Here is a 17,044-nt window from a genome sequence, read left to right on the forward strand (position 1 = left end):
TGGGCCCACTTTGTCCATTTTTCTTACCCAGACCCTGCAGCACTGGGGTTTGGGACCCCAGCTAGAAGTCAGGAAGGCCCTCTGAGTCCCTATGTTGAGAGGGAAGGACCCTCACCCTGGTGCCATGACCCCAAGTATAGACCCTCCCTCTTAGAGTTGCCCCCACCCTGACTACTCTTCACAATCCTACTGCCAGGGTCTATGTGTGTAGGGGTGGGGGTGCAGGTGTGAGTGTCAGGTGTAGACTGATGCTCAAGCAGGAGTCAGACAGCCTCCATTTTGGTCTTAGCTCTGAACTGGTCTGCTGGATGACCTTGGGCTTGTCCAGCTCAGCTCCCTCTGTCAAACAGGGATGATAATACTTCAGAGACGTGCTAATAGTCAATGAAGAGAGGAAGCACAAACACAGGAGGGCTCCAAAAGTTAAGGCCTAGAATGGTATAGCAGCTATGGAAAACAGTATGCAGTTCCTCAAAAATGTAAAGATGGAACTACTGTATGATCCTGCAATCTCACTTCTAAGACTATATCTGAAAGAATTGAATGCAAAATCTCAAAGATATCTATCTTCATAGCAACATTTTTCACAATAGCCAAATGTGAAAGCAACCTACGTGTCCATCAACAGATGAACAAAATGAGGCCTAGCCATATAGTGGAATATTATTCAGCCCTGTAAAGGAAGAAAATCCTACCACATGCTACTACCTAGATGAACCTCAAGGATATTGTGCTAAGTGAAATAAGCTGGTCACAGAAGACTGATTCCACTTACATGAGGCACTAAGAGTTGTCATATTCATAGAGACAGAAAGTGGAATGATGGTTGCCAGAGTCTGGGGGAGGGGGAAATGGGAATCCTCTGATGATTACAGAGTTTTAGATTTTCAAGGTGAAAACATTCTGGAGATCTATGTCACACACATGAATATACTTAACACCACTGAACACATTTAAAAAGCATGCTTTTTACAATTAAAAAGTGAGGCCTTTCCCCAGCAGCTGAAAGCCCAGCTCCATTCTCTAAGCTGCTGTGAGTCCTCTGGGAGCAAGGCCTCTTCTTTAATGCAGTAGAAGCAGCAGCCTGTGGGCAGGAGGCAACAGTATGCCCCCAACACAGTGCCCCCTGGGAGTGAGTATGGGTTGGTGATGACATGGTAGGATGGGAAGGGTGGCATCTAAGCCTAGTTCAGGCCCTGTTTCAATAGAGGGACACGAAAAACTTCTGGAAGCCAGTTGCTAGAAGAGTATCCAGATAGTCAAGTGACCAGCTGAGAAGGTCAGTAGTCACCACTGTCCCCTTTGGTCTTCATTCCAAGGGACACAGAATGACCCAATGCACTGCCATGCATTCCCATGCTACTCTGAGTGTCCTAGGCTTTCCCTCCTGCACAGCACAGCCAGGGCAGGCATCGATCACAGCACTCTGTCCCACCAAGTGCCTCAGGATCTTCTGTACAGGTAGCTATTGCCAACCAGAGCCACAGCTTGAGTTCAAACCTATTTTCCTCAAAATATACCCATGAGGAGGGGCAGGTAGAGGTCTCTCCCCTTCCTGAGCCCTGTGGCAGTCTAGTGTCCCTAAAATTCAGCTCATAAACACCTTTCCCTCACCAGAATCCTTTTGGAGCCCCTAACAGGCTCATGGCAAGTTTACCCTGGTCCCCAGATTCCACATTCATAGCCCTGAAGGGCATCCAGGAATGCCTGCCAAGAATCCCTCCCTTTGGCTGGTTAGGTCTCCCAGGAGCTCCATTCCCTTCCAGAACAAAGGCTGGCAAACACAGGGCTTCTCAGCCCACACACACAGATACCAGCTCCCCTCCTGAGCCCAGCCTCAGCCTCAGGCCTCCGTTACAGGTCAGGACAGCCCTGGGCAGTGGCAGGAGAGTACCAGGTCCTTTTGAGAGAAGCCAGGAAAGCACAATACCCTCCAGTGGGTGTCCCTGGGGGCTGCAGGGCTGGCAATTACAGGGCTCAGGAGGGCTTGGCAGTCGGTCGCTAAACTCTTCATTCTGTGCTGTTTGCTGAGGGCTGGTCCTCAGGCTGCCACCTCCAGGGCACCAAGCATAATTCTTCAGAAAGTTCCATGGACTGACCCACACTCCACCCACCTCCCACTTTTGAGTACTCATCCTTCTCTCCCCACCAGAGTGGTGAGGACTTAATCAAATGCTGACCAGAGGAAGGTATGGTGGTTAAGGACACAGTTTCTGGAGTCCAAAAACTCTGTAAATCCCAAGCTGTGTGGCCCTGGGTACTCGAAGCCCATTTCCTCATCAATAAAATGAGGATGCTAACCACACTCATGCCCAATGATGTTGTGAGAATATAATGAGATGATGCTAATTCTTGGCACCTGGAAAGTGTTCAGTGAACCCCATCTTTTAGCTATTATTATTTCTCTAAGAACTAGAGATTCTCAGCCCTGTTCCACATTGAAATCACCTAAGGAGCTTGTTAAAAAATAGGTAGATAGATTAGATAGATAGATGATAGATAGATGGATGGGTGGAAGGATGGATGGATGATGGATGGATGGATGGACGGACAGATTAGATAGATAGATAGATAGGTAGATAGATTAGATAGATAGATAGATAGATAGATAGATAGATAGATAGATAGATAGATAGATAGATAGATAGAATGATAGATGTAATGTATCTCAATGCCTGTGCCTCAATCCAGACTGAATAAATCAGATCTCTGGGAATTGTTATTTTAAAAATTCCTTCCAGGTAATTCTAACAAGCACCAGGTGAGAACCAGTACTCTGAGTTCCTGAATGCACAGCCTAGGCCTTCTCCTGCCTTCCCCTTGTGAGGTTACCCAGCAATGTGCAGAGAGCGGACACTCAACCCGAGCAGCTGGTCCCTTGACCGTGTTCCAGCTGAGGGACTACAGTTAATCCTTTCCTTGCCCAGCCTGAAGGAGTACCCCTTACCTTGGAGGTGTTTCTCCACCACTGTGAGCTGCCTTGGTCTGGGCTGGTGGCCCTGGAGTCAGCCTCATGCACTCCTCCTCCAAGGGCTGAGCGTCATGTCTGCTGGATGATGCTCCCTGTCCCATACCTGGCGCAGCCTCCTGGCTGCTGGAGGCCTCACTGACCCTGCTGGGTGCTGCAGACAATTCCCGGCCAGTTCCAGGGTTTTCACTGGATGTCCTAGGAACTTTGGCTTCTGCCTCTGTGGGCAGCAGCAGGTGGCCAGGGGGCACCTGGGTTGGGAGGGGACCTCTGTCTCCCTGTCCTGCTAAGGCCTCTGCCTGAGTGAGCAGGTCAGATCCTATCCCTGAAGCATCGATGTGGGGCAGCCTCTCCACTGTCCCCTCTGGCAGGTCCACCTTCTGGTTTTCTATAGAAAAATAGGCAGGGTAGAAATGGACTCCCATTTAGAGGAATCTATCCCAAAGACATTATAAAGAATGCAGACAGCCATTCAGTGAGCATATTCATAATAGGCAGACTGGAAACAACCCAACTGACCATCAGTAAGGGCTGGTTGATTAAACCAAGATACATCATACAAGGAGTGCTGCACAGCCAAAAAAAGGAGAAATGAGTATCTCCATGTGCAGCTATGAGTAACCTCAGGATATACTCTAAGTAAAAAAAAGCAAGGTGGAGAAAAATGTATATGGTATGTTTCTGTTTATGTGTGTGTATGTGTGAGTGCATGCACATGCATGTGTTTAATCACTTAAAATGTGGTCTAAAGAGACTGGACCTCAAAGAAAAGGTAAGACAAAAACTTTCTCAAGTGGTTCCATATGCTGGGGAGGAAACAGGGTGCAGGAAACAAGGATAGAAGCTAGAGTTCTCTTAATATACCTTGTTTTGTCAATCTGACTTTGGAACCATGTAAATATTATGCAAAAAAATTATAAAAAAGTATAAAAGAAAATTAAACTTAAAAAGAGAATCATAAAAATGTAAAACAAAGTGAAATAAACCTGAGTATCAAGCTAGTGACATAGCTTACACAGAAAAGAACTATTCCAGTGACTTTAAAAGTAGCAACACATAGTTATATATATAATATATATATAGGACAAAAAGAACTGCCAAAAAAAAAAAAGCAGAAGCTTCACCAGTTTTTCAGTAATCACATTGTTGTTGGTGGTGGTATTTTTATTGTGGGAGTGCATTGGGTGCCCTGTGGAATAAAGCAAATGGGGCCCCACCTACCTGCCCGCAGCCCCTTGACCCCAGCTTGCGCCGCTCTGGTGCTCAGGGTGTGCTTTGGTTTTGCTCCATTCTCCTCGGCTCGCTCTTTGTTCTAAAAGAACAACCATAACTATCATCATCATCAACATCATCATTCAGGCCACAGACATTTGGTGAGCCCCTACCATGTGCTTAAGACATAATTACCTAGGCTACTTCACATGGTCTCACAGTGATATGAAAAGGTGGACATTGCTATTGTCATTTTAGATATAAGAACCTTGAAGGCTTCTCAAAGTCACCAAATCCTTTCTAATGTGTCACCATACTGCCCGTAAGGGGCAGACTCAGCCCCTGATAGAAGGGTCTAGTTTACCTGGACCTCCAAGTACTTGGACCAGGGATGAAAAGAAGATTTAATCTTGAAGTGTCAATTCAGATCAGTCAGTTACGGCAATTGCAGTATTGGCTTGGTTTGAATCCATGTCAGGGATTGGGTTGGGGGGGAATAGGTGGACGGGGTAAGGCATCCCATGATCAATTAATAATGTCTGCCTGGGAACTGGCTGGGTGGAGCCCATGGTTACCCCTTGACAGTACAGTAGTGTGGCCAGGAGCATGGCCTCTCAGACCCTTGCGCCAGACTTGCTCAAAGTTTAAACCCCACCTTTACCACTTGTCCAAGATCCTTTATTTCTCTGTATCTCACTTTCCTCATCTGTGAAACAGAAAGAATATTATCTGCCTCATAGGGTTAGTGGGAGGATCAGGGGAGTTAATTTGTGGAATATCCTGAGAAATGTGCCCGGCATGATAAATGTTTGGTATCTCTGGTGATTTTGTCCTGCCTGAGACAGAGCTGTCTGTGCTCAATGAGCTGATCATGTAAGGAGGCTCAAAGCCCAGCCCAGAGAAACTCTCAGCAGCTCTTTCTTAATTCTGAATGCTCCATGCCACACCAGTGCATGTGCTTACTCCTGGAACAGTCTAGCCACTTGGGATTTCTAAGTGCAAATCTGTCTAGATGGCTTTACCCCTTGCTGGGTCCCCCGGGCACTTCTAGAGGTTTTGAGACTTTGGCTGGTGCAGCCCCTAAGACTCCTCCTGGCACCTGTCACAGCAGCAGGTATCATAGCCCTGAGCCTGGCTGAGCCCCGGGCCCATGGCACTCACCTCTGAAGGCCCTTTCTCTTGCCTTGCCCATAGAGGCCTCAGTTGGGAGCCCACTGCCCAAAACAGCTTGAGACACACTTTGTTTGGCTTACATTTTAAAAATTTTAATTTGTTATCAACATTTTAAATCTAGAAGATTTTTACATTAAAATTCTAAGTTCCCTTTTGGGGTGATAGAATTGTTCTAGCTTCTGATTGTGTTGGTGTGATATAAGACCAACTTTATATTCCAGTGACTTTAAAAGTAGCAACACATAGTTATATATATAATATATATATAGGACAAAAAGAACTGCCAAAAAAAAAAAAGCATATATCTATATACTTAAATATATCTATATATATCTATATACTATATACTTATATATATCTATATACTATATATCTATATACTTAAAATGTATATATCTATATACTATATATCTATATACTTAGATATATATCTATATACTTAAAATGTATATCTATATATCTATATATATCTATATACTTAAAATATATCTATATACTTATATATCTATATATATATCTATATACTTAAAATGTATGTATTTTGTGTGTGTATGTGCAATTTACTGTATGTAAATTACACCTTAATAAAATTGATTAGAAAAAACTCCAGGTTCCCAGCTTTTCTTAAATCTGAAAATCTGGTAATTCCAGGCCCACCTGGCAAAATTAGGCTGGAGCAGTTCCTTCCTTCTAACTGGGGCACCATAGTCCTCATGTCGCTTGAATATTTCCCTGACATTAAGGTGGAGAGTTGGTCCCACTGTTCTTCCTACACTATGCCCATTTCTCTCAATCCTATTACTTGCTCATCCCTCTAGATTCCAGGATCTCAAATTTGGTCCTCTTAATGGTACAAACACAACACACAGGAACACCTAACCCAGCAACTGGGGTGTGCTGGGTACCTAATAAATGCATGCTAGCTGCAGTCATCATGATTATCATCAACAGTGTCAGTGTGATCTGGGCTCCCTGCTCAGCAGGGTCCTGTCCCTTAGCTTCTTTCTGCAGACTTTGCCCTTCCCCCCTGAGTTGGGGTAACTAGAAGCATTATCAAGAGCTGCCTCCTGTTTTCCTCCACTAGTAGAGAGGGACTCAAACAGATGTCCTTTGGCAGACCTTGGGCTCAGGTTGTCCTCACCCGCCCCCTGCCTTTGGTGTGCGCAGGCTCTCAAACACTTACATATGCACACATACGCATACACACAGCTGAGTGTGTCTTCAAGGCTCAGCCTTCTGATCCCTGCCCTGCCAGGTGCATCTGAAGGAAGGAGAAGAGACCTCCAAACAACATTCTAGAGGACTGATGTCTTCTGATCAGCTTGACTGTGATTTGGGCCCACCCCTGGCTGAGCCTGAACCTGTCCTTCATGAGAGAGCATCTGGTTTCTAGTAATAATCTAATTTCTTGTTCCAAGCAAACGTGCCCCTGGGCATTTTAGAAGATCCAAAGAGGAGCTTCATGAAGGGCTGACAAAATTTTCAAATTTAACAGCCAGTGCTAGGATTTAATTCAATCACACAAATGATTACTATGCCCCCGCCTCTTAGGACACACAAAGAAAGTGTCCAGAAACTCTCCATAATACACCATTTTCAGCACCAACAGTAAGTTAAATGTTTGGGGCTGTGTCTCTGTTCACAACCCATTCCCTGACTCTTCCTGTGAGATGCCTGCTGACCACCGTACACAGAGGGAAGCAGGGAGCATGCCATGGGCCAAAGAGGAGCTGACAACCTGACTGGAAGGCTAGACCCAAACCTATAGAGGGTTCCCAATATGTGTATTAAACCCAAAGACCAGAAGAGAGAGCAATCACACACCAGTGGAGCAGAACAGACAAGAAATGTTACAAGAACTCAGAAAAGAGAGAATTCTGTCTGCCATCTATCCAGAAATGCCTAAGTATCTGGTACATGTATGACAGTTAATTCCACTAATATATGAAGAGCTTTTACAAATCAGTAAGAAAAGTGCAAACAAACTGAAATAGAGAAGAGGGAAAAGAACATGAGCAGGGAGTTCACAGAAAAATATGAAAGGTTTTAAATCTATGAAAGATGTTTCTAGCAAAAGAAATACAAATTAGAACCACAATGAGATATACCATTCTGTCTAGTTCTGGTTATGTTTGAAATTTTCCATAATAAAAAGTTTTACATTTTTTTTATGAATTAGAGGAAAAGAATTAGCTTTAAGAGACATATAATCAGTTGCCTTACTTGGGTCTTGACTCAAATAAACAAACAGCAAGGGGGAAAAAAGTATAAGATGATTAGGAAAATTTGAACACTGACTTAGGCAATATTAAATTGATATTTACTCTTTAGGTATGATAATAGTATTGTGATGATGTTTTTCTAAAACAGTCCTTTCTTTTAGATATAAATTCTGCAATGTTTATGGAGGAAATGATCCAATGTCTCAGATTTGCTTCAAAATAACCTGGAGAAAGGGAAGTAGGAAGGGAATGGATGAAACAACTTTGGTCTCCAGTTATGGGCTTACAGGGTTCATTATACTCATCCTTATATTATACCCTCCTGCAACCAGACTCATCATGATGAGCATTTAATAATATATATAGTCAAATCACATCTGGAACCAATATAGTATTTTATATCAACTAAATTTCGATTTAAAAAATTGAAAAACAAAACAGAGATGGTGGTCAATATACTAATGTGCTTATAGATTAACAGATCTATCTGGAAGGTTTCACAGGCAACTGACACCCATGTTTGCTTGGGTAGGAGGGTTGTCTTGGGGACTGGGGGATGAAGTAGGAGGGATGAATATGCTCTTTATATCACATGAACAATTTTACCATGTGCATATATTAGATTAATTTTCTTTTTTAAAGGTGAGGTTGATTATCAGTGGCAAGAGCAGGTCACATCTCCCCTGCATGCCAGGCTTACAGTCGGGGTGCAGAAGGAAGGGGGCATGCTCTGGAAGGAGCTGCAGGGTAGGGAGGGGCAGGGTTCAGCAAGCTGAGCTGGCCTGGCTGGGGTGGGGAAGGAAGACAAACTGTGGCAGCCTGGCCCCTGAAAGCCTCAGCAGCTGACAGTCAAGCGCAGACTCCTGTAGCCCCGAGCTTATCTCTTGCCAGAAGCTGGTGGGCAACTGCAGGGGTCCAAAATGGTGGCTCCAGGCTGTCTGAGTGTTGCTGAGTGGCTGACCCTTAGCTGTTCCGAAACAGTGTGGCCTCCATACACCTCACACATATACACAAACACTCCCACCCCAGCCAAACTTCCACTAGCCAGCAGGTTTGATTATGCAACCCTTGGGGACAGCGGCTCCCAAAAATGTCACACTCCACCCCCAGGCTCCAGCTCCACCCTGGACCTGTGTCCCCCATGGGTCACTGTCAACACTCATCTCTCCACAGGCAGCTGCATGCTCCACCCACTCCAGGACACAGCACAAGGTTGGGGACAAGAAGGGAGGGGGGTTGGGTTTCTGAATAGGGGCTCCGCAGAGGTAAACTGATCACTCCATCTCTCACCCCAGGGCAGAGGAACAGAAAGGAGCAAGGAGATGTCACTGGGATGTCCAAAAAGCTTCATGGTCCCCCCTCTCTAACAGCTCACTTGTCAGTGGCTTCTGCGTGCCCTGGAGCCACCCAAGCCCCACAGCCCTCCCCAGGGCACTGCCCCTTCCTTTCCCTGGGAAAATCAGTCAGTCAGTGTCCTGTCTGGAAATACACCTATGACCTTTAAGATTCTGTCTCTCCATTTCCCCACCAACAGGTCATGCAAGGGGCACAATGTGGGTACAATAGTCCCCAGCTTTCCTAAACCTTGCCACCTGGCCTGTTTCCCCACTGGGCCCCCCGGGCCTCCCTTCCAGCCCAAAGGGCAGGGAAGCAGGAACCAACCTCCACAGTGCTGTCAGCCAGGTTTCCTTTTCTCCAGGGAACAATCCCTTGCATGATGAAATCCACTACCTTTGAGTTCTGGAACACGGCCCCCACCAAAGCTATGGCCTTGTCCACAGCCACCACCATCCTGGAAAGGGCTTCGAGTCTGGCACCATGCTGGGCAGCATCCTGCCGCACAGCCCTCACCAGCTCCAGGACCTCCAGCCACCCAGCCTGTGTGGCAGCTGGTGGAGTATGATTAGCCCCAGCCAGGCCCAGGACCCGGGAGGCCTCCAGCCGGTGCAGGCCTTGCTCCAGGTGGCCCATGCCTTGGTACACAGACTGCAGTTTCTCTGTGACGTCTTCTTGGAAATGCAAGAGTTTGTCAACCTTCTCATTTAGCACATTAAGCTTTTTGTCCATGGTGGTTAAACAGGCCTTGCTTGACACTAGTGGTACCTGGGCTTCCAAACCCTCCTTAAGTGCTCCTGACATCCCGATGCAGCCTTGACAAGGTGGAGGAACTGGGAGAGCTGCAGACCCCTGGTTTTCACTTAGGCGGCAGGGTCTGGATGTTCATTGTTCTTGGTAGCTAGAGCCTCACCTCACAGTGCCAACCCTCACGGATCGCCTGGGTTGTTCGGGGAGCCCAGAGGACCAGGCTCTCTGAGCCTTTGCTTATCTCCCACTCTGCTGTGGGCCATGAGTGACAGGCTGGGTTTGGCCCAGGCCCTTCTCTGTGGGGCCCTTTTGACATCATGGCAGCATTCCTCTCTGAGAGGGTGCTGATGGGCAAATATTTTAAGAATCTGCCACAGGCAGGCAGTAGTTCATGTAGCTGAAACTAAAGGTTAGATGAAAAGGGATCCTTTAGGTAAGGTACCTGACAGCTGGACTCCACAAGGGGCTCCAGGAACCCCAGGGCAGAGTAAACACCCAAAGCACAGAGGAGTGGACAGTGTCCTACTTGCTATACACACATCTAATTCACAATAAAAGCAAGACCAAAAATAAATGTGAGGTCACTCTGATTTTTGCCATGATGAAATGTTGATGCTTCTGTAAATTAAAAAGAAATTTTCAGTGTCCCTGCTTTGCAGATGCCCCAAACATGTGTTTAGGTTGCCCATGGGATGACCCTGCAGGTCCCTCCCAACACAGGGCTTCAGTCACCAGTCACTTGTGCTAAAAATAGAAGTGAGGGACAATGGCCTAGGCTGCTCACCAAGTGCCATCCCGCAGATCATGTTCCCCACAGAGTCCTCAGGGCACACTTGCCAGCAGCCCTCTGCTCTGCCAGAGTGGACTACACGGGTATCGGGCACTAAATCCCTAAACTGAAACAGATGCAGTAGGGCCCTAGAGAGCAAGAGGCCTGTTTCCCATGGTTTCTGAACACGTTAGCCTCAAAAACCTTTGAGTAGAACTTGTACAGAAGCATCAATAAAGCAAAAGGAGAGGCTCTGGCTGATACTGAGTTGGGGCGTGAGGTGGCACCACAGAGCCTGAGGCCACCAGGGAGCCCCTGACTGACTCCATTTTCTCCCAGGCCCTCATAGGGAGACGGCAAGGCTAGAGAGGGAATTTGTCCAAGGCTGGCCCAGCACATGGTCTCCTGAGGGTTGTTCAGCCATAGTCAGTGCTGGCACCAGAGAGGGGCACTTTGGTGTCACCTTAAGCTCCCCGCTTCTGAATAAAAACAATCATAAGAATAAACTTTGACCTGGAAATCTCACATCTAATAGCACCTTTAGATCATTGTGCTATTTTGAGCACCCATAAAACCTGTGCTTGCTATGCAAGTGCCACTTGACCACAAACCTCTTTGATACCCATCTCTCTATCAATTGGGAAAGCTGCCCTAAGAAGCTCATGTAGAAATCCAGACCCATTTCTGGAAGCACAATCCTAGGGGTCATTGGCAGAATGGCCTGAAACATGCTGAAAAGAGCACTGGTCTCTTATAGTCACTGTGATCTAAAACATAGCCACAAATAAACTCTCCTTTGAAAAAGAAATTTGGAGAACACTGTGTTCAGCCTCTCTTGGGGATTCACTATGTAACTCAACAAAACCTAATCTGCCACAGAAAGAAACCAGCATCTGCCCAGGGGATCACTTTCTGCCCCACACTTCCCACTTAAAACTTCCTTGTGGAATTAGGGTTCCTTGGATCAAACTTTGGGAAGTGGCTGCCTTGAGAAATTTCCTGAAGTTTCAGAGCCAGCCCAACTTCTGTCCTACAGTAGGTACCAATAGCCGCTGTGGAATGAAGTCCCCACCAGTGTGAAGAGACAGACCCAATATTTGGGAGAGAGTTCCTACCAATACACACCACAGGCCAACCACTGATATAGGGATCAGAGCAACCTGCATGCAGGTAAGCTCTGGGTTAATAAAGCCTGGAAAGATATCTTCAAAGTCCAGATGAATCCAAAGGAAACAAACAAATGTCCCAGATACATATCATGTCAAAAGCTAATATGTATTTGCCCTGGGTCTCCTTAAGCAACAAGTGATTACAAGATTTACTAGACATACTAGAAATGAGGCTGCTACATCATCCACTGTTCCAGAACAACCTTGAAGCTCCTTGAGGCCAGAACAACACCTCTCAGGCTTGCCTCCATCCCCAGGTGCACCAATATCCCTGGCATGTGGTGGGCATTCACTGTATGGAAGGAATGAACTAATGAGGCTCCAGCAAGACGCAGGAGGTGGGGCTGACTGTTGAGAGACTAGTGGAAAGAGGAGGCAGAAGCTGGGGTTTCTCAGAATAATCAAATGAGTACAAGGCAGGAAATCCTGACAATTCGAAGAAGTAAGCTCTCAGATCCTTTGGAAGAAAGCTCAGAATATACCAAAGAGAAAAATTTTTGAATCTTTGATGAAAAGGAGCAAAACCAGGAGAATCATCTTTGAATCCCTTTTATTTCTCCACCTACAGGAAAAACGAGTTTATGAGCATAGGGGTTCTTGAGGGCTGTTTCGTGGCTTCCCAACTCTCCCTGCACAGCAGGAGCCACTGGCAATTCTTTTTGGGCAACAGCACCTGCTCAGAGGATGGGGGAGGCATTCCACTCTCCAAGTCGAGAGAACACAGACCAGAGAAAAGGCAGGTGAGCTAGATGGCCATAGACTCCTCATCTTCCCTGGATAAGGGCAGGACAGCTGATCTAGTCCCAGAAAAAACAAGCTGACTTCTGTTTACCACAGGCTGGGGTCAGCATGCACTGAACCCCAAGACTCTACCTTGGTCTTCCTGGTGACAGCCCACTTTCCCTGAAGAACCCCAGAGGCTTGAGACCTTAGGTGGAGTAAGAGGAGAGCAGAAATGCAAGGCTGAAGAGTCTATTCCAAAGCACTAGTAGTTCTCCTCCTCACCCACCTCTGCACAGGATGGGCAGTGCTGGGGAGCCCCCACCTGGAGATCAGGGGTCTGCTTCTGGAGAAAGTCAATGGTCCATGAAACAATAGTTCTACTTACTGGCTTTGGGGGTCCCTTGATAGCTACCCTTCTGATTGTCCTCAACAAAGCCAAGCAGTTAACAAGCCTCAACCCCCCAGTGTTTTTTACCTTATTCTGAAATATGCACACATAAAAAAGGATCACCAGATATTCAAAGGAAACCCCCAAAATGAAAAGAGGAGCCCCAAATAAACAGAAACATAGTTGTAGAGAAAAGAGAGTAACCAAGAAATAGAAAGTTTCAAAAAGGCTCTCAGTAGCCACAGAATAATATGAAAGCCTATTCTATCATTAAAACAGAAGACGGTGTTACGGAAAAGCAGCAGCACAGAATAAAGAGAGGTCTTGGAAATTTAAAATATGAAGATTAAAATTTAAAAATCCAATAGAGGGATTAGAAAATGAAATTAAGATAAATCTCAGAAAATAAAACTAAAAGATAAAGACATGTTCATTATGAGATAAAAGACAAGAGAGTTAGGCAGTGGACCTACCTGGTCTCACATCTAATTAACTAGTTTCAGGAGGAAAAAAAATGAAAAAAAATGGGAAGGGATTTATCAAAGAAATACAATCATGCAATTTTAGAATACAGGGATTAAAAGAAAATTATAAAAATCTCCCCAAATTAAAAAAAAAAAAGTCACATACCAGAAAACTGCCATCAGAATGACCCTAAAAACAACTGGATGTTAGACAGGTTGAATGTGACATTCTAGATTAAAAAGGATTTCCCCTTAGAATTTTGAAGACATTGCACCACTGTCAGAGGGCAGAATGAAGAATTTTAAGATTTGCAAAGATGTAAAAAAAACTTATGCAAGTTTTCTAAGGAAGCTGCTTTGAGGATATACTCCAGCAAAATGAGAGACTAAACAAACAAAAAATAGAGCTCCAGGAAACAACAATTTCAACATAAACCCAGAGTTGGAGCAGGAAGATAGAGAGCCCCAAAAAGGGATGACTTCAGGAGGAGGAAATATTATATATTAAAGACATGTAGTAAAATGTTAAGAGCATGGGCCTGGCGTCAGATTGTCTGGATTTAACTTTTGTCTCTGCCAATTATTAGGCAGAATCATGGGCCAGTTTACTTAACCTCTCTGTGTCTGCACTTTCTGGGCTGTAACATGAGAATAACAATGCCTACACTTGATGGAGTTGTCAGGAGGGTAAGTGAGAAGTTTGTAAGGCAATTAGATCAGTGCTTGGCACACAGTAAGTGCTCAAATGTTAGCCATCAGCATGATGCTGGCAGACAGGGTCAAGTGGAACAAAAGGGTTAGGGACGCCAAGAAAATCAGAGTTCTTACAAGAAAGAATGAAATTGAAGCACGTGAATTATTTTTTTCAGGGAATAATATTTACATTAGTCATACTATTATGCCTTAATAAGGTATAAGAACACTTTATTATGTTGAAACAGTGACATATTTCTTTGGAGGTGGGACTGGAAAGTCAGGGGAGAGTGAGAGTTAAATCCTCACTTCTCCTACGAGGAGGTCCAACATAATGTAGAAAATTGGCAAGCAGGAAATGAGGCAAACACCTGGAGAAACAGCTAAAAAACTCCAGTGTATTTGCTGCTGGGGAGAAGGATGGGAAGCAGGTTGGGAAGCAGGTTTTGCAGGGCACATCTGAGAGAGAACAATGTGTCATTCACCTTGTAGATTTGTATATTTATAACAAGTGTCACAGCACATGGCAGTGGAGGCTATTGTTCTAACAAAATCAAATAGCATAACAACATCCTGAGAGAGGGAGGCCATGCATCCTGAGGAGAGGTGTATTCTTCTATGGCACACAAAAGTGCCTTCTGAGACAGCTGCATACCTGGAACTTACTTAACCTCTTTGAATGCAGCTTTCCTCATCTGTAAAGAGGGCTCATAACAGCGCAGTAACCACAGGGCTGTTTGAATATTCATGAAGTAAAACATTTAGCATAGTGTGGGACACATGGTAAGTACATGAAACCAGTAGAGATTAGAACTCACCACCCCTGCCCCCATTCCTATCACACCCCAGAGGGTCAGCCAACAGAACGGCAGCATGGTCAGTCACCTCACTGTGTGGTGGGGCCAGGGGGAAGGGGAGTGTCTCCCCAACCCTAAATCAGCTCCCCCAGGCACCTGGTCCAGCCCAGCCACTTCCCCTGCACCGTTAGCTGATGGGCACTCAGCAGTGCAGATGTGTCCTTCATTAAGCTGAGCTAACTCAGGGAAGGAAACCAGAGATGAACTAGAATCTCAGAAAGCATCACTAAGTTCAACATGGACAACTTCAGGGTTAGCTGCTGCTCAGCCTTGCCTGCCTACCACACCCCACATTAGTTAGGAAAGGCCATCCCCAGGCTGTACCCTTCAACCAAAGCCTCCTGCTGACTATCTTGGTCCAAGAGGACCGAGATCTGAGGAACAACTGTCACTGAGGCTCCCTTTGTCCCATGACCCTAACAATTGTTCCTCAGGCTCTTACTTCAAAGCAGACCGGTCCAGAGCTGCCCTTACCGCAAATATCTGGGTGTAATCTGATGCCCGTTGCTGGCCTCTGGTGCAGGGACTGCAAAGTGCTGGAGAGGGGCACAGTGTCCCCATCCTGCAGCTGTGCCGACTCAGTGCCTACTCTGCCTGGAGAAGCCCAACTGCCCGGAGCACTGAGAATGAGGTGGACTGGCCGGCCAGGATGATTTCTCTAGAACTCAGGCAGCCACGATAAGCCTGGCATTTCCACTTATCTCTGACCCTGCCCCAAGTCCCAGAGGCATCCAGAGGCTTCACTTGCTTATCTGGTTTGCTGGATGGTATCTGCCTCCCTGGGGGCCTACTTCCTGCATCACTTAGCAGAGTGTCCAGTTGTGAAACAAACACAGTATGGTTCAAGGAGGGAGGGAGGGAGCCCTAGGGCAGAGCTGACCTGAGTTCAAAACCCAGAATCCTGGAGCAGGAGCCCAGTAGACTGCTGGGAATCCTTACCTTTAGGCTTCAGGCAGCCCTCCAGAGCAGAGGAAAGCCCCATTCAACAGCAGAACAGATTGGTGGCTCTGTTTTCCTTCACTGGGGCTACTTGCACCCTGGCTAGGAGCCTGGTAAGTCATCTCCAGGCTGGGAGGTTCTCGCTATTGCCTCTCTGAATAAGAATACTCAGGAAGCAGTGAAGACACACACAGCCTCCAGAGCCCGGCACACTGCACTGGGGAAGGGGTGACCCCCTGAGTCTGCTGAACGAGATAACAGCTCCAACTCAGTGCTGGCCCCAGGGAGACTCCCTAGCCAGATCTTCCCAGAGTGCTCGGGGGGAGGTCAAGCCCTCCATACACACTGGCACACATAGACAGACAGACAGACAGATACACACATTGACTCACCTGGACTGGCTGATAGGAGTCACAGAAGAGGCTGAAGGCTTTGGATATTAGTTGAATTTCAGAGCCTGGCCATGGGCAGACCCTGTGTTAAGCACTTCAGCTGCAGTGCCTTATTTCAAGCTCACTGCAAGTCTGTAGGTTAAACTACTAGTTATCATCCCCACTGTACAGAGGGACCAATCTGGCTAACTTAAGTGGCTCATCCAAGGCCACACAGTCAGAAAGCAAAAGTCAGAATTTCTACCTATGCTGATAACTCACACTATTTGCTGCTTTTAGAGACAGGAGCAACCTCAGAGACTATAAAGGTCAATTCCCTCATTTTGTTGATGGAGAATCTGAAGCCCAGAGAGGGGAAGGGACTTTACGAAGGTCACTACTTAGTCAATGGCAAAGACAGGACTAGAGAGCAAAACTGTTGACCTCAGAGTGGCCATGGAACTCCCCACCCTGCTCTGTGAATTGGAGAGGGTGTGTGTATTGGCCTTGGCCTCACAGGCTTGGCTCTGACAGCTGAGGGGATAAGAAGGGGGCCAAGGAACCCCCAAATACAATGTTAGTTGTTTATTCTTCACTAGAAAAATGTCTGAAACCTGTCTCATCTGGCTACCCAGAAAGACAATAAAAACAACAGCCAGTGTCCTGCCAGGATGAACCCAGAACTGTGCTTGGGAATAGGATCAAAGTAAGGTTGGTCTCTCTGAAGAAAAGAGGGAAATGACTGCATGGGAAGGGGCCCTGGATTGGGGAGAGGTCCCCTGCTAGATCTCAGGGGGCTGGGGGTTTGCTCCCAGGATCTCACTGCCTTCTGTTGTCAGCATTCCTACTCCCAGCTGAAGCCTTTTTATTTCAATTCCTTTCCTACAAGCCTAATCAAAACTGTTGCCCACCTAAACAAGGTTGAAAATACTAGAAAAGTCTGAAGATATTAAAGAAGAAAAAAAAGCACTCCCAGGAGCCAAATCGAGACCAGCAGCCAGCCAGCCATTC

General features: G+C 46.2%; 1 protein-coding gene across 3 annotated transcripts in view; it reads right to left on the bottom strand.

The window, feature by feature from the left end:
- MYLK3 (myosin light chain kinase 3) overlaps positions 1-15,360 on the bottom strand; it is a 42,463-nt gene extending 27,103 nt beyond the window's left edge. For 2 of the 3 annotated variants that reach the window (XM_017668421.3, XM_017668420.3), the window contains exons 1-3: positions 9,238-9,938; positions 4,190-4,280; positions 2,948-3,356 (exon numbers count right to left, since the gene is read on the bottom strand). In XM_017668421.3, coding sequence (XP_017523910.1) covers positions 2,948-3,356; positions 4,190-4,280; positions 9,238-9,714 — 977 coding nt within the window. In that variant the 5' untranslated portion in view covers positions 9,715-9,938. Of the gene's footprint in view, positions 1-2,947; positions 3,357-4,189; positions 4,281-9,237; positions 9,939-15,197 lie in introns of those variants that run through there. The other variant, XM_017668422.3, reaches the window with a different exon arrangement.
- Between the last annotated feature and the right edge of the window lie 1,684 nt (positions 15,361-17,044).

This window comes from Manis javanica, chromosome 17, assembly GCF_040802235.1.
Source record: "Manis javanica isolate MJ-LG chromosome 17, MJ_LKY, whole genome shotgun sequence".
Taxonomy (NCBI): Eukaryota; Metazoa; Chordata; class Mammalia; order Pholidota; family Manidae; genus Manis; species Manis javanica.